This window comes from Lucilia sericata, unplaced genomic scaffold (genome assembly GCF_015586225.1).
Source record: "Lucilia sericata isolate MDLA Ls3-8-SP2 unplaced genomic scaffold, ASM1558622v1 Contig000506F_arrow, whole genome shotgun sequence".
Lineage (NCBI taxonomy): Eukaryota > Metazoa > Arthropoda > Insecta > Diptera > Calliphoridae > Lucilia > Lucilia sericata.
In genome coordinates, this window is record NW_023994520.1 from 173,680 (window position 1) to 201,239 (window position 27,560).

General features: G+C 32.9%; 1 protein-coding gene across 5 annotated transcripts in view; it reads right to left on the bottom strand.

Annotated features, from left to right (window-relative positions):
• Positions 1-258: 258 nt before the first annotated feature.
• Positions 259-27,560, bottom strand: part of LOC119605647 (amyloid beta A4 precursor protein-binding family B member 1-interacting protein) — a 47,185-nt gene continuing 19,883 nt past the window's right edge. For all 5 annotated transcript variants that reach the window (XM_037958873.1, XM_037958872.1, XM_037958875.1 and 2 more), the window contains 2 exons: positions 5,447-6,509; positions 259-3,721 (listed from right to left, as the gene is read on the bottom strand). In XM_037958873.1, coding sequence (XP_037814801.1) covers positions 1,503-3,721; positions 5,447-6,509 — 3,282 coding nt within the window. In that variant the 3' untranslated portion in view covers positions 259-1,502. The remainder of the gene's footprint in view (positions 3,722-5,446; positions 6,510-27,560) is intronic.

Genomic DNA, 27,560 nt, shown 5'->3' on the forward strand with positions numbered 1-27,560 from the left:
TTTAATCAAAACAAAAAATTATTTGAAATTCCGTTAAATTTTTGTAGATTTTCTTGATTTTTAAAGGAATTATTAGTTTAATCGATTAATCGGTTTTACGAATAATCGTAAAAAATTCGCTTATATATATTTTTTTGTAAATAATATTATAACAGTATTATAAATTCTATAAATTAACAAATTTTTATACGAATAATCGTTTATTCGATTAATCGGTTTTACGAATAATCGTTAAAAATTCAGAAAATTTGCAAAATTTCTTATAAAATTAGCTTAAAACAAAAAATTATTTGAAATTCCTTTAAATTTTGCTACATTTTCTTGATTTTAAGAAAATTATTCGGTTAATCGATTATTCGTTTGAACGATTATTCGTTTCAAATTTACTTGATATTTATATTTTTGTTATTAGTAACATAGATTCTTTAAATTGACAAAATTTGTATGCGAATAATCGTTTATTCGATTAATCGGTTTTACGAATAATCGTTAAAAATACCAAAAATTAGTAAAATTTTTTCAGAATTTCAATTAAAATAAGAAATTTTATCTTAAATTTTCTAAATCGCAAAATTTTTAAACGAATAACCGTATATCCGATTAATCGGTTTTACGAATAATCTTTAAAAATTCCAAAAAATAGTAACACTTCTTCAGGATTTTAATGAAAACATAACATTCTATCATATACAGTTAAATTTTCTCAAATTTTCTTGGCTTTAGGGAATTTATTCGTTTAATCGATTTAAAGGTTTTACGAATAATCGTTAAAAATTCTGACAATTTTTCAGATTATGTTTGAAAATTACTTAAAAGAAGTAATTAGTTCAAATTCCCTTAAAATTTTGTATATTTTCTTGAGTTCTCGACAATTATTCGTTTAATCGATTAATCGGTTTAACGAATAATCGTTCAAAATTTCGAACATTTTCAAAATTTTATTTGGAAATTACTTTAAACAAGTAATTATATAATATTTTGTTAAATTGTTGCACTTTTTCTTAAATTTTTTAACGATTACTCGATTATTCGTTTCAACGATTATTCGTTAAAATTTCATTTAGAAACTTTAATATTGTTTATTAACTTCAAATGCTATAAATTTTCATAAAAATTAACGATTATTCGAATAATTTTTTATTCGGTTTTACGAATATTCGTTTAAAATTCAATAAGATTTCCAATAAAACGTTTCAATTTCAATTGATATTAATTTTTTTTAAATTTCTTGCTTTTTTCTTAAAGAATTTTTATTATTTTTCGAGTTTTAAGATAAAAATTTTCGAGTTTTTTTAATTTTTTACATTTTTACTTAAAATTTAGTTTATTTTTTAAATTTTCTTATAAAAATTTCACTTTTCAAATACTTAAATTACTAGTAGTTTTACAATTTTCGATTTTTTCAATATTTTTTTTAAATATTAATAATTATTTTATTGATGGCCAAAGTAATCCTTAAACAGTGTTCTGTTGCGTGCCCGAAAACACGTGGCCAGAAAACACTAAACACGATGTGTTAGATGTGTAGAATCACTGCGTTTAGGAGGCGGTGGTGGAGGACGTTTCTTGCGCTGTTGAGCGGCCGCCAGAGCAGCTGCCGCTGCTGCGGCTGCATTTGTAGAGTTGGGAAATTGTGGCTCCAGGTTTACATTACTGGGACTGCTGTTACTGCTGGCATTTGTATTATGGACATTTTCATATAAAGCATATTCATTCATGGGTGGTGGAGGAGCTCCGGCACCATAGTGCTCCTGCACCCAATTGCTAACATTGCCGGTGTCTCGATAATAATGGGAATTCGAGTTGAGATTGTGTGCCAATAGCTCCTCGGAGGAAAAGTCTCGGAAACCCAAAACTTCATGTGGAGTGGTGGCCGGTTCTAGTTTACATTTTTGGGCCACTTGCCACTTCTTGCGCATGACACGTTGCAGATCCTTGAGGAAATCTCGAGGAGGATTTGAGCTGGATTCTTGCAGCCTTTTGGGGGAACCAAAATCTAGTTGCTGTGATACTGAAGATATGTTTGAGGAGCAATTGGATAGCCGTGTGAGATCATTACGGGGTGGTGGTAAAGGTCCTGGCGCATAAAAGGGTTCCTGATGCTGCGCCGGTTCGGGTGAATGCATTTTTCTTCTTAGCAATACGGGGGAATCGGCAAAAGATACTTTTTTCTGTACGGGTGGAGGTGCCGGTGAAGAGTGTGCGTTGGATCCTTTATAATCGGGAGGATTTTTGTAAGGAGGAGCAGATTTCACCGCTGGCTTAATGGGTTTAGCGGGTACTGCGGGCGGTGGTGCCTTATGTACTGAGGCATAGATTTGCTGTTGGTTATTAGCGACTGTGGGGTTTATGTTTTGCTCTTCGGGCGGTGGTGGTGGTGGCAAAGAGGCCAATGACAATTGAGAACCATAAACATCATGTTCCTGCTCATTTAAGGCCGCTGGAGGAGGTGGCGGTGGCAGAGAGTCCAAAGATAAGGTAGAAGAACACATAACCTCTTGGGCATTGATTACCTGAGGCGGCGGAGGCGGTAATTGGTTGTCATATGCCACTCCAGCTCCCACCAAAGGTTTAGCACATATACTGGGTGTGGGTGTAGGTGTTGAATTCGAAGATCCTGACGAATTATTAGCATTCATGCTTTCCGCCGAACCTCTCTTAACCAAACCCGTCATAATCATAGCGCCCGCTGTTGGAGGTCTTCTCTTTAAAGTGCCGCTACCATTGGACTCTTGGGACTTGCGCCTACTGTGCCTTCTGGTCAAAGTGCCACTGTGTTCGGGAGAATTATTTAAATCCTCTTGATCTGCCTGGGTTATTTCTCCCACCTCCTTTAACTGTCTGGTCATAGTGGTCAAGGGCAAATTAGGTTTCATGGAAGGTTTTCTCTTAATAGTGCCCGTGGTAAATTCAGAATCGAAACCATTATTATCATCCGACAAACAACCACTAGAGGAAGAGGAGGAAGCCCTCGATATTCTACCTCCACTAGAGGAAGTAGACATAGAGCTAATAGCCGACGAAACACTGCCACACTGGGAAGGCACCGCCGAGCTAATACTGCTTATCGATTCACTTCTCATGCTAACAGCAAAGCTTGACTGAGACAAACCATCTCCGGTCAATTCATCCATTAAGGCTTTGTGATTATCCCACAATTGTTTGCCATACTTGGCTACTCTTATAGCCGTCAACCATTTCTCCATGGTTTCCAAATCCTCCGCACACAACATCTTCAAAGAGCGGCAAGTCTTACCCAAACTCGAGTCTACAGCCGATTTAAAACCAAAAGTATAGTCAGAAGGAGCTTTCCACTTCTTGCGCCAGCCCAAACCCCGATAAACATTATAACCATTAAACAAAGTCAAACAAGCCAAATCCCGTGCATTCTTAGTTTTCTCTTTGGGGAAATAATACAAGCCCGAAGAGCGTAAAACGAAATGATAACGTTTCCAGCCTTTTTTCGAATCAGCCTTCATGTACAAAGGACCATCTACCGCTATTTCGGCATTAGTCTCAAAGAATTCCTCCAACAACATAGATCTTGTATGTTCATCATGTTGTGAGCCGGGAGCCATTTGTGGACCCGGTAGATATAGTTCAGGACGTATGAATAAAGAAATTTTATCGGATCTTTGTTGGAAGAGCACACGATTGCCAGCATCTGAATTCCAAGTCATTAGATTATCCACCAATAGCTCATGATCCTCAAAGAGACGTTCTGTACAGGAAGAAGAGATCAAATATAAGTAAATCATGATAGATAGATAGATAGATAGATAGATAGATAGATAGATATATAGATAGATAGATAGATAGATCTATAGATATATAGATAGATCGAGAGATAGCTAGATAGATCGATAGATGATAGATCGATAGATAGATCGATAGATAGCTCGATCGCTAGATAGATAGATCGCGCTCGCTCGATGCTCGCTAGCTAGATCGCTGCTACTCGCTCGCTAGCTCGCTCGCTCGCTCTCGCGCCCTCGCTCGCTCGCTCTCGATCGCTCGATCTCTCTCGCTCGCTCGCTCGCTCGCTCGCTCGTAGCTCGCTCGCTCGCTCGCTCGCTCGCTCGCTCGCTCGCTCGCTCGCTCTCGCTCGCTCGCTCGCTCGCTCGCTCGCTCTCGCTCGCTCGCTCGCTCGCTCGCTCGCTCGCTCGCTCGCTCGCTCGCTCGCTCGCTCGCTCGCTCGCTCGCTCGCTCGCTCGCTCGCTCGCTCGCTCGCTCGCTCGCTCGCTCGCTCGCTCTCTCTCGCTCGCTCGCTCGCTCGCTCGCTCGCTCTCTCGCTCGCTCGCTCGCTCTCTCGCTCGCTCGCTCTCTCGCTCGTCCTCGCTCGCTCGCTCGCTCGCTCCTCGCTCGCTCGCTGCTGCTCGCTCGCTCTCTCGCTGCGCTCGCTCGCTCGCTCGCTCGCTCGCTCGCTCGCTCGCTCGCTCGCTCGCTCGCTCGCTCGCTCGCTCGCTCGCTCGCTCGCCGCTCTCTCGCTCGCTCTCGCTCGCTCTCGCTCGCTCGCTCGCTCGCTCTCGCTCGCTCGCTCGCTGCTCGCTCGCTCGCTCGCTCGCTCGCTCGCTCGCTCGCTCGCTCGCTCGCTCGCTCGCTCGCTCGCTCGCTCCTCGCTCTCGCTCGCTCGCTCGCTCGCTCGCTCGCTCGCTCGCTCGCTCGCTCGCTCGCTCGCTCGCTCGCTCGCTCTCTCGCTGCTCGCTCGCTCGCTCGCTCGCTCGCTCTCGCTCGCTCGCTCGCTCGCTCGCTCGCTCTCGCTCGCTCTCGCTCTCGCTCTCGCTCTCGCTCGCTCTCGCTCGCTCTCGCTCGCTGCTCTCGCTCGCTCGCTCTCGCTCGCTCGCTCTCTCGCCGCTCTCGCTCGCTCCGCTCGCTCGCTCTCGCTCTCGCTCTCGCTCTCGCTCTCGCTCTCGCTCCTCTCGCTCTCGCTCGCTCGCTCGCTCGCTCGCTCGCTCGCTCGCTCGCTCGCTCGCTCGCTCGCTCGCTCGCTCGCTCGCTCGCTCGCTCGCTCGCTCGCTCGCTCGCTCGCTCGCTCGCTCGCTCGCTCGCTCGCTCGCTCCTCGCTCGCTCGCTCGCTCGCTCGCTCGCTCGCTCGCTCGCTCGCTCGCTCGCTCGCTCGCTCGCTCGCTCTCGCTCGCTCTCGCTCGCTCGCTCGCTCGCTGCTCGCTCGCTCGCTCGCTCGCTGCTCGCTCGCTCGCTCGCTCGCTCGCTCGCTGCTCGCTCGCTCGCTCGCTCGCTCGCTCGCTCGCTCGCTCGCTCGCTCTCTCGCTCGCTCGCTCGCTTCGTCGCTCGCTCGCTCGCTCGCTCGCTCGCCGCTAGCTAGAGCTCCTCGCTCGCTCGCTCGCTCGCTCGCTGAAGTCGCTGAGTAGCTAGATGTGCCCCGTTTCTCTGGCCCGTTTTCTTGACAGTTTTTCTTGAGTGTCAAGAAATTGTCCTAAAAACTCACCCATTTGTAGATCTCCCAAATTCTCTACCAAAGCCCAATTAGGTTGCATTTGTACATGATTCTTATCGGCCAGTAGGCGTGTTACATGCCCGCATGTCATACGTTCATCTACTAGCAAAGACTTGGAGGCACCATCTGCCGTAAAGGCCTTAACAAATAAACGTCTTATGGGAGCCGTTTCCAATTTATGTAAAGCCAATTGTATTTTGGCGGCTTTTGTCTGGCCCGTCAAAGGCAGACAAGGCTGTTGAGCCATCAAACGTTTGTGGTGTAAAGCTGAACTCATGCCGGAGGAGGCGGATGATTCAGAGGATAAGAGTGAGACGGTATCACTAAAAGCTGAATCATTATCGGGAGATTCAGTACGAGGTTCACGCAAGCTAGTGGAACCGCCACCAATACCACCACCTCCACCTCCTCCTCCTTGTAGCAAACCATTGTGTGCTTGCAGAGAGGCATTTAGACTGTGGGTGTGAGCACTATGACTGCCATTTTCCGAGATACCTGAAGAGGAACATAACGAATGTGTGGTACTACTGCTGCCCGCATCCGACGAACCCGATATTGAGGTGGCACCCGATATAGTGGAATTTGTGCGTGAATGTGTGCGTGTTGAAGAAGGGGTACACATACCTCCGGGTGCTCCGGCAGCTGGCAAAAAGTTTGCATCTCCGGTTGAGATCTGGGCCTCCAATAGGCTTAATTCACCCAATATAACATCTAGTTCGGACTCTTGTGTCTCTTCCAAATTTGCCATTGAGATACGATAGGAATGAGAACGTGCTCCGCCGCCTTCGTTAGCCGACGTTGAGTTTAAAGAACGTTCGGAAAATTTACGCAGTTTTACACCAGCATAAGCGGGTGAAGAAATTAAAGAAGAAGAAGGTGATGGCTGCTGCTGTTGTTGATCACTAACTAAGCTAGAGCCACTCAATTTGGAGGGACTTGTATAAATACCGCCACTGTTGTTGATGGCTGATGCTGCTGCTGTTGCACTATTAACGTTGGAGGCAATTTTGCCAATACTAGGACAAGTATCGGCTAAATTTGTAAGATTTTTAATCTATAAAGTAAACAATAAGAAAACACATATATTAATCATTAATTAATAATAAATAATTATATTAACAACAACAATGTGTGTCACTGATGAGTGATTTTAATAAAAAAAAAAGAAAATAAACCACAAATAACAATTAATTTTATCAAAAATAACAAGCTTGACTTCCTCTAGTTCAAGATTTATTTTTGTAATAACAAAAACAAACGATTTAAGGTCAATTTTATATTAAAATGTTTATAAAATAATTGAAAATTAATTAAAGAAACTGAGGACAACCTTCAATGGTTCTTAAGGTACTTGAAACCTAACCTTCATGCACTATTTGGTTTTAATAGGTTTTCTTTTTTACTTAGCCAAGTACCCAACCTTTTTTAGGTTTATTTACTGGTTTCGTTAGCAAAGTCTCAAACCTTTTAAATTAAATCACAATAGTTTCACTGTTATCTGTTCTAGTTAGCATAGACACTTATCGCTCTCTTTCTCATTAGATTGTAGGACAACTGTCAACTTATCCAAATGCAAAAAACTTTCTTTAACTTTTTCTTATAAGAAAAATGAGTTAATGCCCCACAGCTTTAGTTAGGTCACACTCTATCGCAACTTTTTTTAAGAAAGTCCCATTCCTAAGATCCTATGATCCTATTTAACACAATTCAATCAAAATACTAGTTGAACAAACGCTTTTAGATGTCCTTATTCCAAGAAGATCAAGAAAACTTTCAATATCATAGGAAATTGTAACTCCCAAGATCATAATTCTTTCAGTAATGGAGTTAAGTTATAATTTTTGATGACTACAGCTTCTAATTTCTCTGTTGAACTAAATCTAGCAATAAATGTAATACAAGAGTTGATTACAGATGTCCATTTCTCTAAAAGAACACGAAAACTGTCAAATTCTTAAGATAATGCCACTCCCAAGACCCTAATACTTTCAGTAGGGGAGTTTAGTTAAAAGTTTTGTTGTCTACAGCTTTTACTTTCTCTTTTTAACTAAAATCCGGCAGTGTAAATCAATTACAGTTGACTTAAGAGGTCCATATTCCAACTGCAATGCTAAGACTTTCTAAATCTTCAAGAGACTTCACTAAAAAGACTCTAAACCTTTCAGAAAAAGAGTTTTGTTCTATTTTCTCTCAACTACAGCTTAAGCTTTCTCCAATGAACTAAAATCTATTGTTAAACTTGATCGACAGTTGTTTACTTATGTTCATATTCCAACTGTAAAGGTTAGACTTACAAAATCTTAAAGAGACTTCACTGGAAAGACTATAAACCTTTCAGAAAAGGAGTTTAGTTATATTTTCTCTTATCTACAGCATAAGCTTTCTGCAATGAACTAAAATTCAGGGTTAAATTTGATCAACAGTTGTTTACAGATGTCTATATTCCAAATGTAAAGCTTAGACTCTCAAAATCTTACAAAGACTTCACTACAAAGCCGTTAAACCTTTCGTAAAAAGAGTTTTATTATACTTTCTGTCGTCTGAGGCTTAAGCTTTCTCTAATGAACTAAAATCTAGTGTTAAATTTGATCGACAGTTGTTTACAGATGTCCATATTCCTATTGGAGAGTTTAGACTCTCAAAATCTTAAGGAGACTTCACTCCCAAGCCGCTAAACCTTTCAGAAAAGGAGTTGGGTTCTATTTCTCTTACCTACAGCTTAAGCTCTCTCTATTCAACTAAAAACTAGTGTTAAACTTGATCTACAGATATTTACAGAAGTCCATATTCCTACTGGAGTGTTCAAACTCTCAAAATATTAAGGAGACTTCACTCCCAAGCCGCTAAACCTTTCAGAAAAGGAGTTGGGTTATATTTTTTCTTACCTACAGCTTAGGCTCTCTCTATTCAACTAAAATCTGGTGTTAAACTTGATCTACAGTGGTTTACCAATATTGGAGAGCTTAGACTCTCAAAATCTTACAAAGACTTCACTCTCAAGTCGCTAAACCTTTCAGAAAAGGAGTTTATTTCTATTTTCTCTCACCTATGGCTTAAGCTTTCTCTAATGAACTAAAATCTAGTGTTAAATTTGATCTACAGTGGTTTACCGATATCCATATTCCTACTGCAATGCTCAAACTCTCAAAATCTTAAGGAGACTTCACTCCCAAACCGCTAAACCTTTCAGAAAAGGAGTTTGATTTTATTTTCTGTCGCCAAAAGCTTAAGCTTTTACTAGTGAACTAAAATCTAGTGTTAAACTTGATCTAGAGTTATTTACAGATGTCCAAATTCCAACTGGAATTGGAAAGTTTTGCAAAATCTTTATATTTTGTAAGAAACTTGATATATTTCGAAAGAAAGGCTTAAGTTCTTAAATGTTTTTATGCCAAAAGCTTCTTTCTTTCCCCAAATAAGTTTCAATTCAAACAAAATATCATCTTAGCAACTAGTTTTAGCTTCCAAATTCACTATTAATCCTAATCTTCTAAGGAATTCCGCTTGATTATATTCATATATTTAAAAGCTTTAAAATCTCTCCCTTTTCTTGGTTTTAGTTTAAAACAAACAATTGTAAAAACTATATAAAGGCATTGACCTTTACAATTATTATTTCTCAACTTTCCTCTCACCCAACCGCCTCTTTTCAAAACTTTCCTTAGTTAGTAAGTTCTAAAAACAACAATAATAACCAGGAATAGAGGGAAAAAATGAAAAACTAGTAAAAACTAAATTGTTGATTTTTCCCCAACCAAACGAACGACCACCAACCAACCAACAAACCGACCATTTTTATTAAAAACTTTCTATTTATTTTCCTTTTTTTTTCAAAAGAGTAGAGTTAGTGATGAAGTGAAATCCACTCTCTCACACTAATTTTTTTTATTTTGTTATTGTGGTCTACCTATAAACACAGTGAATGAAGAATGAAGGGTTTCCCTAACAACTTTCCTACTACCACCCCCCCCCCCCCCCCCCCCACCCCTTTTCCTTCCCTTTCTATACAGCTAAGGTATGGTGTTAAGTTTAAGACTAGGAAAAGGGAAAGAATTTTTAACCTCAAACTGATTTTCTTTGTTGGATTTACTAGAGTAGAAAATATTTATTATGATTTGTTTTAGATTTAAGTTTAAACTAACTCTCCTCCAGCACTCACTCAGTCACTCTTTCACACAGTCATTTAGTCACTGAAACAGTCACTTAACAAGTAAGTAAACGTACAATTATTATTTCAAGAAATATATGAGGGATGGTTTGGTTTTAGATTGGATAGTTGGTTGGATTGTATATGGTGGGTTAACCAGCCATTGCAACCAACATTTAAATTTCAAATATATGAGCAATAAAAAAATAATAATAAAAGCAAAATATGGTTTTATATGTAAAGCAGCTACTACTCATACACATTGTAATAAATTCTGTAAATGTAGATGGGGGGGGAGGGAGAAACACAACGTTTCTAAGGGGAGAGAGCAACTACTAAATGTAATTTGTAACTTCCGAATTAGTTGCTGTGTTGGTTTGGTTTTTATTACAAATTATCGCTATTAGTATTAAAATTTATACTTTAGTTTGTTGTTGGCGGGGGTAGGTTTTCTTAGGGGGGAGGGGAGTTTGTTTTTTTTTTTATTTCTGTTTTCCATATAATTATGTTTTTGTTAGTAAAACAATATGGTTGCTATTTTGATAATATTTCAAATATTTCAAGGTTTTGTTTTGTAAAATAACAATAACAACAACAATAAAAATGACTCATTATTGTTGTTAATTAAAGATTAAAAGTTTGAAAAACAGAAAAAAAACATCAATTCTAAGTCTAGGGAAATTAGTTTATTCAGCAAAATGAACTTGTAATAAATTACAGCCTTACAGATAAAGTCTAAGGAAAATTACTTGGAAAAATAATGAAATAAATTTAAAAAAAGAAAACAAAAACATTAGACTAGACTATAAACTAGGATATAGACTAGACTATAGACTAGATTATAGACTAGACTATAGACTAGACTATATACTAGACTATAGACTAGACTATAGACTAGACTATGGACCAGACTATAGACTAAACTATAGACTAGACTATAGACCAGACTATAGACTAGACTATAGACTGTATTATAGACTAGACTATAGGCTAGACTATAGACTAAACTATAGACTAGACTATAGACTAGACTATACCCTAGACTAGAAAGTAGGTTATAGACTAGACTATAGACTAGACTATAGACTAGACTATAGATAGACTAGACTATAGACTAGACTATAGACTAGGCTATAGACTAGGCTATAGACTGGACTATAGACTAGGGTATAGACTGGACTATAGACTAGACTATCTAGTCTATAGACTAGACTATCTAGTCTATAGACTAGACTATATACTAGACTATCTAGTCTAGTGTATAGTATAGTCTATAGTCTGGTCTATAGTCTAGTGTATAGTCTAGTCTATAGTCTAGTCTATAGTCTGGTCTATAGTCTAGTCTAGTCTATAGTCTAGTCTATAGTCTAGCCTATAGTCTAGTCTATAGTCTAGCCTATAGTCTAGTCTATAGTCTAGTCTATAGTCTAGTCTATAGTCTAGCCTATAGTCTAGTCTATAGTCTAGCCTATAGTCTAGTCTATAGTCTAGTCTATAGTCTAGTCTATAGTCTAGTCTATAGTCTAGTCTATAGTCTAGTCTATAGTCTAGTCTATAGTCTAGTCTATAGTCTAGTCTATAGTCTAGTCTATAGTCTAGTCTATAGTCTAGTCTATAGTCTAGTCTATAGTCTAGTCTATAGTCTAGTCTAGTCTAGTCTAGTCTATAGTTAGTCTAGTCTAGTCTAGTCTAGTCTAGTCTATAGTCTAGTTATAGTAAGTCTATAGTCTGGTCTATAGTCTAGTCTATAGTCTAGTCTAGTCTATAGTCTAGTCTATAGTCTAGTCTATAGCTAGTCTATAGTCTAGTCTATAGTCTAGTCTATAGTCTAGTCTATAGTCTAGTCTATAGTCTAGTCTATAGTCTAGTCTATAGTCTAGTCTATAGTCTAGTCTATAGTCTAGTCTATAGTCTAGTCTATAGTCTAGTCTATAGTCTAGTCTATAGTTTAGTCTATCGTCTAGTCTATAGTCTAGTCTATAGTCTGGTCTATAGTCTAGTCTATAGTCTAGTCTATAGTCTAGTCTATAGTCTAGTTATAGTCTAGTCTATAGTCTCAGTCTATAGTCTAGTCTATAGTCTAGTCTATAGTGTAGTGTATAGTCTAGTCTAAGTCTAGTCTATAGTCTAGTCTATAGTCTAGTCTATAGTCTAGTCTATAGTCTAGTCTATAGTCTAGTCTATAGTCTAGTCTATAGTCTAGTCTATAGTCTAGTCTATAGTCTAGTCTATAGTCTAGTCTATAGTCTAGTCTATAGTCTAGACTATAGTCTAGTCTATAGTCTAGTCTAAAGTCTAGTCTATAGTCTAGTCTATAGTCTAGTCTATAGTCTAGTCTATAGTCTAGTCTATAGTCTAGTCTAAAGTCTAGTCTATAGTCTAGTCTAGTCTATAGTATAGTCTATATTGTAGTCTATAGTCTAGTCTATAGTCTAGTCTATAGACTAGTCTATAGTCTAATCTGTAGTTTAGTCTATAATCTACTTTATAGTCTAGCGTATAGTCTGTTCTATAGTCTAGTCTTTAATCTAGTGTATAGTCTAGTTAAAAATCTAGTTTGTAGTCTAGTTTAAAATTTGTACTTTGTAGAATATTTAATCTTACCTCATTTTTATTCCTACGAAATACTTTTTTCAAAAAAATCTTGATCTGCATTGACAACTGTTGCTCTTAAACTCCTAACTTAAACTAATTGCTAACAGCAGCTTCATTTCCTTTTAAATACTATTTAAAACTGAAAATGAAATTTAATATTTTTTTTCAACAAAATACATTTGAAATTAACAGAAACTAAAAACAGCTGGATTTTTTTATTTTCTTACCCATTTAAATGAAAACAATCTTAATTTTCGTATATAACAACAAGGAATTAAAATCTCAACATGAGATGATACAGCACTTCAAAAAAAAAACAATAACAATAAAAACAATTTAAAGTTTCCAAAAAACAGATGCAATTTAAAAAGAAATCTTAAGGGTTGTTTTTTTTTTGTTTTGGTTACTTCTTGAAGAAAAAACTGCAACAAGTTGAACAAAACAAAGAAGTACAGATTACGATCACTCTTGCAACACGTGGTGTACAAAAGAAGCTATGGCAGAGGTGGAAGATGTATAAACAAAAGAAACAGATGGCCCAGCTAAAAAGATGTTGGTGGATGGATTGATGGTTGGCTGACTGGCTGGCTGGTTGTGTGAATGTTTAAGTGTGTTGGATTGTTGGGCTATTATTAACAAGCGCGTGCAACCTCAGTTAAAAAATAAACATTTATGCAGTGAATCATGAAAAGAAATCGCCCCTTTTGTTTAAAAAACAAAATTATCAACTTGAAAGACAAATGCACCTGCTTAATGGTGGCACAATAAAGAAGAGATGGAAAGGTATTCAAAACAGCCCCTAGTTTAAAGGGTTTGTAGTTTAAAAGGTGTTAGTTTTAAAGGAAAACTTTTTAGGAAAGAGTTGTGTCGAGATGTTTAGAAATCTTGGATTCCAAAGGAAGGAAGAGAAGGTTTTAAACTATAAAGAAATTCATATAAAGACCTTCTTATTCCAAAGGGAACTGGAAGTCCCAACTAACTTCATAAACCAGCTAGAGTTTGGGAAGGAGGAAACACACCTAGACTCTTTAGATAGATCAACAAATGATCTTTACATGTGAAGCTACTTTAGGGGGAAAGGAAACACAGTGCAACTTTTACAAAACCCTATTCTCTTCCCGCAAGCGTTAAAATTCAGGAGTTTCAGATGTTTCAGATGTTCAATATTATTTATTCTTCTTCTCTTTTCATTCAACAAATCAAATTTTGAAATCTTTTTTTTAAATATATTCCATGACATGTTCATATCTTTCTTTTTTTTTAACATATAAATGTAAAACAGACAAAACAAAAAATTGCAGCTGGCCTTTGCCACCGCAATATACATAATTATTGCAACTAACCCCAAAAAGACGCAAAAAAGAGAATTTTTGCAATAATACCCTGTATTTTAAAAATGATGATTTGATAATAAAAATGATACGCTCTGCATTAATAAGTAATAAAACACAGTAGTTAAGACAAGGGGATTAAGTTTTTTGTTTTTGTTAAACAGATGCAATACTAAAACAGAAGCAGAATAAAAAGTAATTAATTGTGAAAAGAAACAATGTAACATTTGCAGTTAAACAAGGAAATTGGGGCATTAAAACAGCAGGGTTGCCAAGTCTTTGAAATATTTTAAGTTTAAGTATTAATGGTATAAGGGTATAAAACACTTAAGCCTTACTAAATTTAAGTTATAAGCTCCATATTCCAAACAGAATTTGGATACAGTAATTCCAAAGGAAATTGTCTTTCATAAGGGAAATTTGGAAACTATTTGCAACATTTAAAGGTTACATATGTTCCCAGAGAAACCTTGAAGATTCTCAAATTCCAAAATGATCCCGATAACAAGTGTTATTCGAACTTTAGAAGCCAAAATTCCTAAATGAATTTGGAAACTTCCCAATGGAGTTAAGTAATTGGAAATTTGGGAGCTATTTGAGCCATTTGAAGGGTTAATTTGTCTTAGGGAAACCTTTTAAATCTCCATATTCTTAAAAGTTTCAAACTTCAAGCACTACTTTAGCTTTAGATGTCCTTATTCCAAACAGTATTTGAGAAGCTGAAGTTCCTAAAGAAGTTGAAAACCCACATGGAAATTTGGGTTATTTTTAAACTATTTGTAGGGTTAATTTGTCTTAGAGAAACCTATAAGGTCTCCATATTCCAAAATAGTACTAATTACAAGTATTCCTCTACCTCCAAATGTTCAATTTCCAAGCAAACTGTGAAAACATCAAATTTCAAAAGAAATTGAGTCTTGATGGAAATTTGGGAACTATTTGAATTATTTGTGTAGGGAAAATTCTTAAAGGTCTTCTTCTTCCAAAATAATCCCAATTACAAGTATTCCCCTAACTCCAGATGTTCAATTTCCAAGCAGAATTCAAAAATATGAAATTTCAATAGAAGAATAGAGAGTGTTATGGAAATTTGGGAACTATTTGAATCATTTGTAGGGTTAATTTGTGTTAGAGAAACCTATAACGTCTCCATATTCCAAAATAATGCCAATTACAAGTATTTCCCTACGTCCAGATGATCAATTTCCAAGCAGAATTCGAAAACATCAAATTTCAAAAGAAGTTGAGAATTTTATTGGAAATTTGGGTTCCTTTTAAACCATCTGTGAGGTTAACTTGTCTTGGAGAAACCTTAAAGGTCTTCTTGTCCCAAAATAATTCCAATTGCAAATATTCCATTACCTCCAGATGTTCAATTTCCAAGCAGAATTCAAAAATACGAAATTTCAATAGAAGTAGAGAGTCTTATTGGAAATTTGGTATCTATTTGAGACATCTGTGGGGTTAATTTGACTTGAAGAAACCTTAAAGATCTCCTTCTCCCAAAATAGTCCCAATTATAAGTATTTCTGTACCTCCTGATGACCATATTCCAAATAGAATTCAAAAACATCAAAGAAAATTAGAATTTTATTGGAAATTTGGGTTCTTTTTAAACCATCTGTGGGGTTAATTTGTGTAGGGAGAAACCTTAAAGGCCTTCTTCTTCCATAATAACCCCAATAACAAGTATTCATCTACCTCCAGATGTTCAATTTCCAATCAAAATATTGGAAATTTGAGAACTATTTGAACCATTTGTAGGTTTAATTTGTGTAGGGAGAATCCTTAAAGGTCTTCTTCTTCCAAAATAATGTCAATTACAAGTATTCCTCTAACTCCAGATGTTCAATTTCCAAGCAGAATTCGAAAACTGCAAATTTCAAAAGAAATTGAGAGTTTTAATGGAAATTCGTGATCTATTTGAAACATTTCAAAGTTTAATTTGTAATAGGGAATCCTTTAAGCCTTTTAAATTCCATAAGATTATAAATCACATGTGTTACTCTAACTCCAGATGTTGAATTTCCAAGAAGAAGGTGATAACCTCAAATTTCAAAAGAAATTGAGATTCTTATTGGACTATTTGAACCATTTGTGGGTTTAATTGATCTTAGGGAATCCTTTGAGGTCTTAACATTCCCAAATAATCCTAATTAATTGTGTTACTCTACATACAGATATCGTATTTCCAAGCAGAATTCGAAAACTGCAAATTTCCAAAGAAGTTAAGCATTTCATTAGAAATTCGTGATCTATTCGAACCATTTTTAGCTTCCTATTGCTAATAGAACCTCCAGCTCTGCAAATTCCATAATTTGAAGGGAAGTTTGTTAGGTAGAAATGTGTATTAGGTTTTGGGGTATTAAAATTGATCATAAATTTCCTTTTAAATGTTTACTTTAAAGTCGATATTCCAACTTAAATTCTACATTTATGCCTATTATCAAATGCTTGAAGAAGTCCCAGCTCTTTAAATTTTACAAATTGAAGATGGTTTTGGGACTACAACATGTACTAGGACTTGTTATGGTAAAATATTTAACTATTCTGAGTGTAACTCCTGATTTTGAAGTCTATATTCCAAGTGCTTTGGGAGTTCCAACACCAATAGATTTTTGAGGGTTTTAAAATCTTTATAGAATTGTTTTTTTCACTCCCTCTTACTCCAATTTTGAGAATTTGTTTTACAAATTTAAACATTTATATCTTTCAACACTTCACGCCGAAAAAAACCAAATAACATTTTCATTTAATAAGTTCATTGAACCTTCTTTTCCGGCGTTTGTTTGTTTTAAATCCAATAATAATGTCTAGAACGATTTATAACTTCAATAATAAGATGTCTTCTTTCCTTTCTTTCTTTCTCTGTCCCTCACTTACACTTCACTCCATAAAAAAAAGGCGGTGAAGTGAATTATTAAGAGCTAACGAACGTACTGAATGAATGAAGAAATAAACAGCAAGGAATGATGGAACATAATCATAAAATTATTTCACACATTATTCTTAATTATGTCAGCATACATAGACACTTTATACATAAATACCAGAAGCAGCTTAAGCAACAGCAAACAAACTTTAAAAACGTGCGAGTTTAAATATTAAAAATAAAATTTTGTTTAAGGGACAAAGTAGTATAATATTACAGCTTGTATGCTTAATTTATTTCATTCGAATAATATTTAAACATCTGGCCTTTGGTCTTGTTGCTGTTGTAAAATAAAATACCATAATGAACACTTGTCTCTTGGCTGTTAAAATAATGTAACAAGCAACAAGTTGTTTAACTGCAATTGTTGCTGTTAAAGTGCATTTACTGGTTACCCTTTTTAAATTGTCTAAAAATTTTAATGAAATAAATCCACCCTAAATGAAAATAAATTAAATTTTTTTTTTTATATGGGGAGAAATTCTTTTTTAAATTGCTGCCAAGATTAAGACAAATTTAAATTGCAGCTTAACGTTACTGTGTTCTTTATTAGGAAAGGGGTTTTAAGTTTAAGGGAAATTATTGCTTTTTCTATTAAAATTTTATGGGAAAAAGGGGAGAAATATAATAATTTATTTTAATATTCATTAATTTTAAAGAGAAATTTTCATTAACGAGTCGGGAATGTTGGAAAAAATATCTGATTGATACTCCAGCTCTTCAGTTTTTGGAATTTAAACTGGTTAAGCTTTTAGTTTAACTTTAACTGCACTAAAATTACTAAAACTTTCCTTAAATTTTCAAGTTTAAAGAAGCTGAAGCCCAAAAACTATCAAAATTTGGGAAACCAGAGATTTGTTAGACTCTAGCCGGTAAATGCTTAATTGTAATGGGAATTTAGCTCTTGAATAACCTTTAGGTATATTAAAGGAATCTATAGCTAACGAAAATTTCCTTAAATTTCCCATTTTAAAGAGACTAGAACCTAAAAACAACCAAAATTTGAGAAATCCTAAGTTTTATTAGAATCCAATTAGAATAAGCTCAAATTTAAAGGGTATTTGGAAGGTCTTAGCTATTAACTTAACTTTACCAACATTAAAAGAAGCTTTGGTCATCAAAACTTTCCTTAAATTTCGCTATATAAAGAAGCTAAAAGCCAAAAAGTGACAAAATTTGGGAAATCCAAGGTTTCTCAGAATCTAAGTGGAATAAGAGATACTCTAACGTGAGTTTGTAGTGGTTTAGCTTTTCAATAACCTTTAGCTATAATAAAGAAAGCTCTAGCTACCAAAAATTTCCTCAAATTCCAACTTATAATAATGTAAAACGTCAAAAATTTTAAAAATTTGGGAAACCCTTAGAATTCTTAGAATCCGACTGGAATAGGATCTACGGTAAAGGAAATTTCAGCAAGTTTAGCTCTTAAATTAACTTAAGCAACATTAAATAAAGTAAAAGCAACCAAAAATTTCCTTTAATTCACACTTTCATAGGCTGGACACCCAAAAACAGCGGAAATTTGGGAAACCGAAGGATTTTTAGAATCTAGCTGAAATAAACGCAATTGTAGAAGGAATTTTAACTGGTTTAGCTCTTAAATAATATTTGCCTACATTAAAGAAAGTAAAAGCCACCAAAAATTTCCTTTAATTCACACTTTCAGAGGCTGGACACCCAATAACAGCGGAAATTTGGGAAACCCACGGTTTTTTAGTATCTAACTGAAATAAGCGCAATTGTGTAGGAAATTTTAACTGGTTTAGCTCTAAATAATCTTTGCCTACATTAAAAAAAGTAAAAGCCACCAAAAATTTCCTTTAATTTTCACTTTCAAAGTGGCTGGACACCCAAAAACATCGGAAATTTGGTATCTAACTGCAATAAGCGCTATTGTGTAGGGAATTTTAACAGGTTTAGCTCTTGAATAATCGTTGCCTACATTAAAGGAAGTAAAAGCAACCAAAAATTTCCTTTAATTCTCACTTTCAAAGTGGCTGGACACCTAAAAGCAGCGGAAATTTGGGAAACCCACGGTTTTTTAGTATCTAACTGGAATAAACGCAATTGTTAAAGGAATTTTAACGGGTTTAGCTCTTGAATAATCTTTGCCAACATTAAAGGAAGTAAAGCAACCAAAAATTTCCTTTAATACTCACTTTCAAAGTGGCTGGACACCCAAAAGCACCGGAAATTTGGGAAACCCACGGTTTTTTAGTATCTAACTGGAATAAACGCAATTGTTAAAGGAATTTTAACGGGTTTAGCTCTTGAATAATCTTTGCCTATATTAAAGGAAGTAAAAGCAACCAAAAATGTCCTTTAATTTCCACTTTAAAAGAGGCGGGACACCCAAAAATATCAGAAATTTGGGAAACCCAATGTTTTTTTTTTTTGGAATCTAGCTGGAATAAGCGCAATTGTGAAGAGAATTTGAACTGGTTTAGCTATTGAATAATATTTGCCTTAATTAAGGGAAACTGTAGCTACCGAAAATTTCCTCAAATACGCACTTATAAAGGTGCCAGACCCCAAAGATTTTCAAAATTTGGGAAACCCAAGGTTTCTCAGAATATGAAAACCGCTACAAAGAAAAATGTTGCTTAGAATTAGAAAAATCTCGAAAAAACATTTGTAGTAATGTCAAAAAATCTTTAATTTGCTCAATAAAACTCATTCTAAATGATACATATACCAAAAAAACGCCAAAATAAGAAAACACTAAAACTTGAAATTTTTCACAAAATTCACTAAATCTTAAAGAAACAAATGTGATAATGACAAAAAAACTATAATTTGTTCTTTAAAATTCATTTTAAATAACCCTTAATGCAAAAAACGCCAAAATAAAAAAACAGTAAAACTTCAAGTTTTTCACTAAATTCAGTAAATATTGAAGAAACATTTATAGCAAAATCAAAAAATATTTAAAAACTCATCTTAATGAGATATATTTCACAAAAAACGCCAAAATAAGAAAATCGCTTTAATTGATTTTTTCCAAAAATTTGCTGAGTTTTAACAAAAGCAACTTTAAAAATGCTTAAAAACTATTATTTGCTCTTTTAAAGTGAACCATTCCAAAAAACGCCAAAATAAAAAATCGCTATAATTGATTTTTTTTCTTAAAATCATTTTTTCTTAAACTTGAAGAAATAACTGTAGTAATGACAAAACACTATCATTTGTTTATTTAAACACAGCCTAATGGTCTATTATAAGAATAAAACGCCAAAATAAGAAAATCGCTATAATTGAATTTTTTCTTTAAATCTTGAAGAAATAACAGTATTAATGAGAAAATACTTTTATTTGATCATTTAAGCAGATCCCAATGGTCTATTATAAGAAAAAACGCCTAAATAAAAAATCGCTAGTATTGATTTTATATCCTAAAAATAGTTAAATCTTGAAGAAATAACTGTAATAATGACAAAAGCACTATTTTATATATGACAAAAGCATCATTTTCTCTTCGAAATTCATCCTAATGGTCTATTATAAGTAAAAACGCCTAAACAAGAAAATCGCTATAATTGATTTTTTTTTCTTTAAATCAGTTAAATCTTAAAGAAATAACTGCAATAATAACAAAAATACTATCATTTGCTCTTTTAAATTCATCCAAATGGGTCAATTATACGAAAAATCTCTTAAATAAAAAATCGCTATAATAGATTTTTTTATTTAAATCTGTTAAATCTTAAAGAAATAACTATTATAATGACAAAACACTTTTATTAGCTCTTTTAAGTTCATCCTAATGGTATATTATAAGAAAAAACGCCTAAATAAAAAAATCGCTATAATTGAAATTTTTTCTTTAAACCAGTTAAATCATAAAACAATAACTCTAATAAATTTAAAAATTTGTCTTTTCAGGTTTAACTTGTAATGGAATGAGCGAAACTGCAAAAAACGCCAAAATAAAAAACTGCAAATTTCTCTTAAAAACGATAAAAACTTAAGGAATTTCTTTTTAAATATTATTTTTTTACATTTTTTATAAAACACGTGACATTTTAACTTTAAATTTCCCTTTTATTTTACATTTCAGTTTAAATGCCAGAAATGCGTGCTTTTTTGTTGTTTTTTTTTACAGTATAATTGACATTTTTCAATGCGTGGTCTCATTAAAGATAAAACATTTTCTTACAAAAAGAACAACAAAAACTAAAATTCCTGCCAAGCAAAAAAAAAAACAACAAATGTAAATAAAGCCAGAAGCCATTTTTACTGCAAAAATCCCATAAACTGTAAAACTTTAAGAAGAAATAGAGAGAGCGAGGGAGAAGAGAGTGGCCAGCTAGTACCAGTGTTTATTAAAAACAAGGGAAAAGATGAGCAAACGAACAAAGTTCAAAATCAAGCAAGTATTTATAAAAATAAAACATTTACATTTTTATTTATAAATTTTCTTTTATTACAGAAGAAGTAAAAAAAATGCATAAAGACGGAAAGTACTTAAAAATAGAGCAATAATTTTTAAAGAACTCGACACAACAAGACAAACATTTTATATAAAATGCAAGCACAGTGAAGAGGAAACAAGAAAAAAAAACCGCAATATCTTTACGCAGAGAGGAGAAAGAGGAGCTGAAGAATGGAATTATATTTTTAACAGCAGCAGTTTATATTTATTTATAATTTTTATATCTAAGTTTTTTGTTTCTTTATTTAAAGTTTTATATTTAGATCAAAAAGACATTAAAAAGCCACAAATTAAAGAAAATTTTAGTGGTTACTCGTTGAAAAAAATACTTAAAATTTAAATAAAATTTAAAATTTTTAATGTATTATGAAATATTATTAAATTCTAAACCAAATTACACAATTTTCAAAAAGTAACCATTACATTGAGAACCGGTTACTTTTCTTTAAAGGAAGGAAAATTAAAGAAATAACTCTAGAATAAGGTTTAGAAATAAAATTGAATGAATATTATGCAAAAATTTCATTAGAAAAGTTGTACATTCACTGAAATTTAAACGGTTACTCGTTTAAAAAATGCTTAAAATTTAAAATTTCTAATATATAATGATATATTAATGAATTCCAAACAAAATTACATAATTTTCAGCAAGTAATCGTTATTTCGAGAACCGGTTACTTTTCTACAAATAACAGAAAATTTAAGAAAAAACTATAGATTTATATTTAGAAAGAAAATTTAATGAATATTATGCAAAAATTTCATTAGAAAACATGCAAATTCAAGGAAATTTAAACGGTTACTCATTTAAAAAATGCTTAAAATTAAAAATTTCAAAATAATTTCATAATATCTTTGAATATTAAATAAAATTACATACTTTTCAAAAAGTAACCGTCATTTAAGAACCGGTTACTTTTCTACAAATAACAGAAAATTGAACAAAAAACTATAGATTTATATTTAGAAAGAAAATTTAATAAATATTATGCAAAAATTTCATTGAAAACATGCAAATTCAAGGAAATTTAAGCGGTTATTCGTTAAAAAAATGCTTAAAATTAAAAATTTCAAAGGAATTCCATCATATCTTTGAATATTAAATAAAACCGCCTTCTTTTCAAAAAGTAACCGTTATTTCGAGAACCGGTTACTTTTCTTTAAACGAAAGAATAATGAAGATAAAACTCTAGATGTATGTTTAGAAAGGAAATTTAATGAATATTAATCAAAAATTTTATTGAAAAACATGCAAATTCACTGAAATTTAAACGGTTACTCGTTTAAAAAATGCTTTAAATTTAAAATTTTAAAAGAATTTCATCATATCATTGAATACTAAACAAAATTGCATACTTTTCAAAAAATAACCGTTATTTCTAGAACCGGTTACTTTTCTACAAATAACAGAAATTTGAAGAAAAAGTAATAGATTTAGGTTTAGAAAGGAAATTTAATGAATACCATGCAAAAATTTCGTTCTAAATTTTGCCAATTCACAGAAATTTAAATGGTTACTCGTTGAAAAAATGCTTAAAATATGAAATTTTTAATAAATCTTATTTTATTTGAATTCTTAATTATTATGGAAATTTTATTTATATTTATTTAATTTTTTCTAATTTATATTTCACTATTACAATGTATCAAAAGTTTGTGTACATATTAATTTGCCTTAAAAACCCTCTCTTCCCACTTTCCTCTTCTCGCTCTATATCATTTCCTCCAAAATAAAACAATATGGAGCACTCATTTCAACAAACTGACATCGTTCTAAATTATTTTGGTTTTTTTTTTTTTGGTATTTGTTTTTGCTTTTTTTCATTTTTCGTTTATTTTTCCATTTAACGGGCACCCCCTTTTTCTCTCCACACACAACAACACGTTAAATTCCCATTTAGCTGAATTACAAACACACTCATTCTCCCACCATTACAACGAACGCTTTTACCCCCCTCTTTACACTGCCACTCTTTGCTTTTCAAACATATTTTTTTCTAACATTTATTACTTCTTCTCCCCTCCGTCAACCTCCCCATCACTTTCTTACAAAAAACATATTTTTTTTGTTGTCTTACATTTGCTTATGCTAAATGTTGTTGTTTTTGTTGTTGCCATTTATTATTTTCCATAAATATTTTTATTGTCACTCATTTCCGTTTGTTGTTGGTTTTGCTTCTTCTTTTTCTTCTTTTATAGTTTCTTTAGAATCTATTGGATCTGTTGTTGTTGTTTTTGCGTTTTACTATTTACATTACCTTCAAAAAATAAAATAGTTTTGTTGTAAGTAAAAGAGTCTGTCTCAGGCATGGAACATTCAATACTTTAGTACTTTTTGATATCGGAAAAAACATTCTATAGTCTAGTCTATAGTCTAGTCTAGTCTAGTCTATAGTCTAGTCTATAGTCTAGTCTATAGTCTATAGTCTAGTCTATAGTCTAGTCTATAGTCTAGTCTATAGTCTAGTCTATAGTCTAGTCTATAGTCTAGTCTATAGTCTAGTCTATAGTCTAGTCTATAGTCTAGTCTATAGTCTAGTCTATAGTCTAGTCTATAGTCTAGTCTATAGTCTAGTCTATAGTCTAGTCTATAGTCTAGTCTATAGTCTAGTCTATAGTCTAGTCTATAGTCTAGTCTATAGTCTAGTCTATAGTCTAGTCTATAGTCTAGTCTATAGTCTAGTCTATAGTCTAGATAGTATAGTCTATAGTCTAGTCTATAGTCTAGTCTATAGTCTAGTCTAAGTATAGTCTAGTCTAGTCTATAGTCTAGTCTATAGTCTAGTCTATAGTCTAGTCTATAGTCTAGTCTATAGTCTAGTCTATAGTCTAGTCTATAGTCTAGTCTATAGTCTAGTCTATAGTCTAGTCTAGTCTAGTCTATAGTCTAGTCTATAGTCTAGTCTATAGTCTAGTCTATAGTCTAGTCTATAGTCTAGTCTATAGTCTAGTCTATAGTCTAGTCTATAGTCTAGTCTAGTCATAGTCTAGTCTATAGTCTAGTCTATAGTCTAGTCTATAGTCTAGTCTATAGTCTAGTCTATAGTCTAGTCTAGTCTATAGTCTAGTCTATAGTCTAGTCTATAGTCTAGTCTATAGTCTAGTCTATAGTCTAGTCTATAGTCTAGTCTATAGTCTAGTCTATAGTCTAGTCTATAGTCTAGTCTATAGTCTAGTCTATAGTCTAGTCTATAGTCTAGTCTAGTCTATAGTCTAGTCTATAGTCTAGTCTATAGTCTAGTCTATAGTCTAGTCTATAGTCTAGTCTATAGTCTCTAGTCTAGTCTATAGTCTAGTCTATAGTCTAGTCTATAGTCTAGTCTATAGTCTAGTCTATAGTCTAGTCTATAGTCTAGTCTATAGTCTAGTCTATAGTCTAGTCTATAGTCTAGTCTATAGTCTAGTCTATAGTCTAGTCTATAGTCTAGTCTATAGTCTAGTCTATAGTCTAGTCTATAGTCTAGTCTATAGTCTAGTCTATAGTCTAGTCTATAGTCTAGTCTATAGTCTAGTCTATAGTCTAGTCATAGGTCTAGTCTATAGTCTCGTCTATAGTCTAGTCTATAGTCTAGTCTATAGTCTAGTCTATAGTCTAGTCTATAGTCTAGTCTACTAGTCTAGTCTATAGTCTAGTCTATAGTCTAGTCTATAGTCTAGTCTATAGTCTAGTCTATAGTCTAGTCTATAGTCTAGTCTATAGTCTAGTCTATAGTCTAGTAGTCTATTAGTCTAGTCTATAGTCTAGTCTCTATAGTCTAGTCTATAGTCTAGTCTATAGTCTAGTCTATAGTCTAGTCTATAGTCTAGTCTATAGTCTAGTCTATAGTCTAGTCTATAGTCTAGTCTATAGTCTAGTCTATAGTCTAGTCTATAGTCTAGTCTATAGTCTAGTCTATAGTCTAGTCTAAGTCTAGTCTATAGTCTAGTCTATAGTCTAGTCTATAGTCTAGTCTATAGTCTAGTCTATAGTCTATAGTCTAGTCATAGTCTAGTCTATAGTCTAGTCTATAGTCTAGTCTAGTAGTCTATAGTCTAGTCTATAGTCTAGTCTATAATCTAGTCTATAGTCTAGTCTATAGTCTAGTATAGTCTAAAGTATAGTCTAAAGTATAATCTATAGTCTAGTCTATAGTCTAGTCTATAGTCTAGTCTATAGTCTAGCCGAAAATTAGTTTAGTACTTTGTTATAAGTTAGCAATATTCCAAAATTTCAATTTTCCATGCCTGGTCTGTCTGTGTGTTTCTGTCTCTTTTTCATTCATTTGCTCTTATTGTTATCATTTTTTATGTGATTGCTAAAGTATTTTGTAATCATTTTGTAAGATACAAAAAAATTTAATAAAAATTGCTTAAATATAATGTTTATTTTGATTACAATAAATCATTTTTCATCATTTTATTAAAATCTACAAAATTTTTTACTCAATTTCTTACTTTTACAGGCTTTATGTAAAGCAGAGAAAATATAAACAAAAGAAAAGTGCTGCCAAGTTTGATTGTAATAAAAAATCAAAACAAGGCTGCTCACAGAAGGGTTTTTAAAGGATTTTGGCGTTTTTAATAGCTGTTATTAAAGAAATATAGAATTTTATTTCACTTTAAAAGAAATTAACTAGATTTTAATTAAACAAATAAAAATGTTAACATTTTCATAAGAAAATTTTATTATTGTTTAATAATTTTGTGTTTTTAATGAGATTTTATTTAAATATTTGTTAATTTTAAAGGATTTTTTTCTAGTTTTAAGTGATTTAACTTATTAAAAGCTTTTCTATGTTTCAAGTTTCAAAGTTAATAATATTATTTGCTTTATTTAAACGTTATTGACACCAAAACCCGCTTAATACTTTGTACAATATGTAAAAAAAAAAATCCATAAATATTAATTTATATTTTGTATTGGCGTTCAAATTCATTAAAAATGTGAATTGTTTTGTGAAGTGCTTTTTCGTTTTTTGCAAAATTAGCCTTCAATTACTTTCAAAAAAAAATTAAAACAAATTGTTTGTATGAAAAAAAACAGCAACAACAAAAACATCAAAAAGACAATTGTTACAATTTAAAAATTTCATAAAAACGACATTTGTTATTTCCCTTCAAATAATAAAAAATATAGCATAACACGCACTGTATAATTAGTTTTTAAACAATTTTATGAGTTCATTTTATTTAGTGACTTTTTTTCCACTTTTTTTTCAACCATGTTTTTAGAGCATAAAAGTAGTGGTCACGTTCCACTGCGGTGTTTAAACGCAATGTTGTTTTTTTAAACGTTTTTTATAACACTCTAAAGATATGACTTGAATACCAGAGAATAGAAATAAATAGCAAATAACATAATTAGTTTGATTTAAAGCACCCTATGTTATTTATATTAACTTTTGTAATATAAATTGTAAAAAAATTCCATATAATAAAAATTTTTCTTAAATTTTTATAAAATCATAAAATTCATTAAAACATTTTAATTTTAAGCCTTAATTAAACGAGTAACCGCTTAAATTTCGATGAATTTTCTACATTACTAAAGAAAATTTTGCATAATATTCTTTAAATTTCATTCTAAAATATAAATTGATAGGTTTTTCTTCAAATTTCTTTTGTTTGCAAAAAAGTAACCACTATGTAAATTACTCGTTACTTAACAAAAACTATGTAACTTTGATTAGAATCCAATTATATAATAAAATAAAGTAAAAAAATAATAATTTTGAGCAATTTTTACTCGAGTAACCGCTTAAATTTCCCTCAATCTGCAGCTTTTCTAAAGAAATTTTTACATAATATTTACTAAATTTCTGTCTAAAACATAAATGCCTCGACTTTTCTTAAATTTTCCTTAATGTATAAAAAAGTAACCACTTTGCAAATTACTCGTTACTTTCTATAATTTGTGTAATTTTGTTTAGAATTCGATAATATAACAAAGTTCAATAATATATTTTAATTTTAAGCAATTTTTAACGAGTAACCGCTTAAATTTCCTTAAATCGGCAGCTTTTTTAACGAATTTTTTACATAATATTCACTAAATTTCATTCTAATGCATAAAACCCTAGTTTTTTTTACAATTTTCTTTCATATGCCAAAAAGTAATCACTATGCAAATTACTTTAACCGCTTAAATTATCAGGAATAAGTGAGTCTATTAATGAAATTGTTGGTAAGTATTCATTAAATTTGCTTTTTATAAGGATTACCAAAGTTTTTTTCTTTAATTTTCTTTCATTTTTAGAAAAGTAACAACTTTTTTCAATTAATCGTTACTTTTTAACTATGTATTTGGTATAGAATTAAATAAATTTGTTATTTTTGTTAAAAGTAAATTTTCCAACTAAATTTTCCACTTTGACTTTTAAAGTAACACTTTAGCAAACTTTCCAAACTTGGCAGCACTTTTTACGTTTTATTTACCTTTCTCACTGTAACAAAATGTCACCTTAACTTTCTTTACTTCAAATAACGGTTTCTTTACAAATGTAAACATTAGCAAACAGTGTTGTATTATAGCGTGTTTTTTTAACTTCTTTATTTAAAAGTAGCAAGCAAATAAGTCGTTTTTTCCTACAAATTGTTTAATTTATCAAATATTTACTAGTTTTAAATGATTTTTTTCGCTATAATTAAAGAAATAAGTTATTATATAAACATTTATATAAACTTGTATT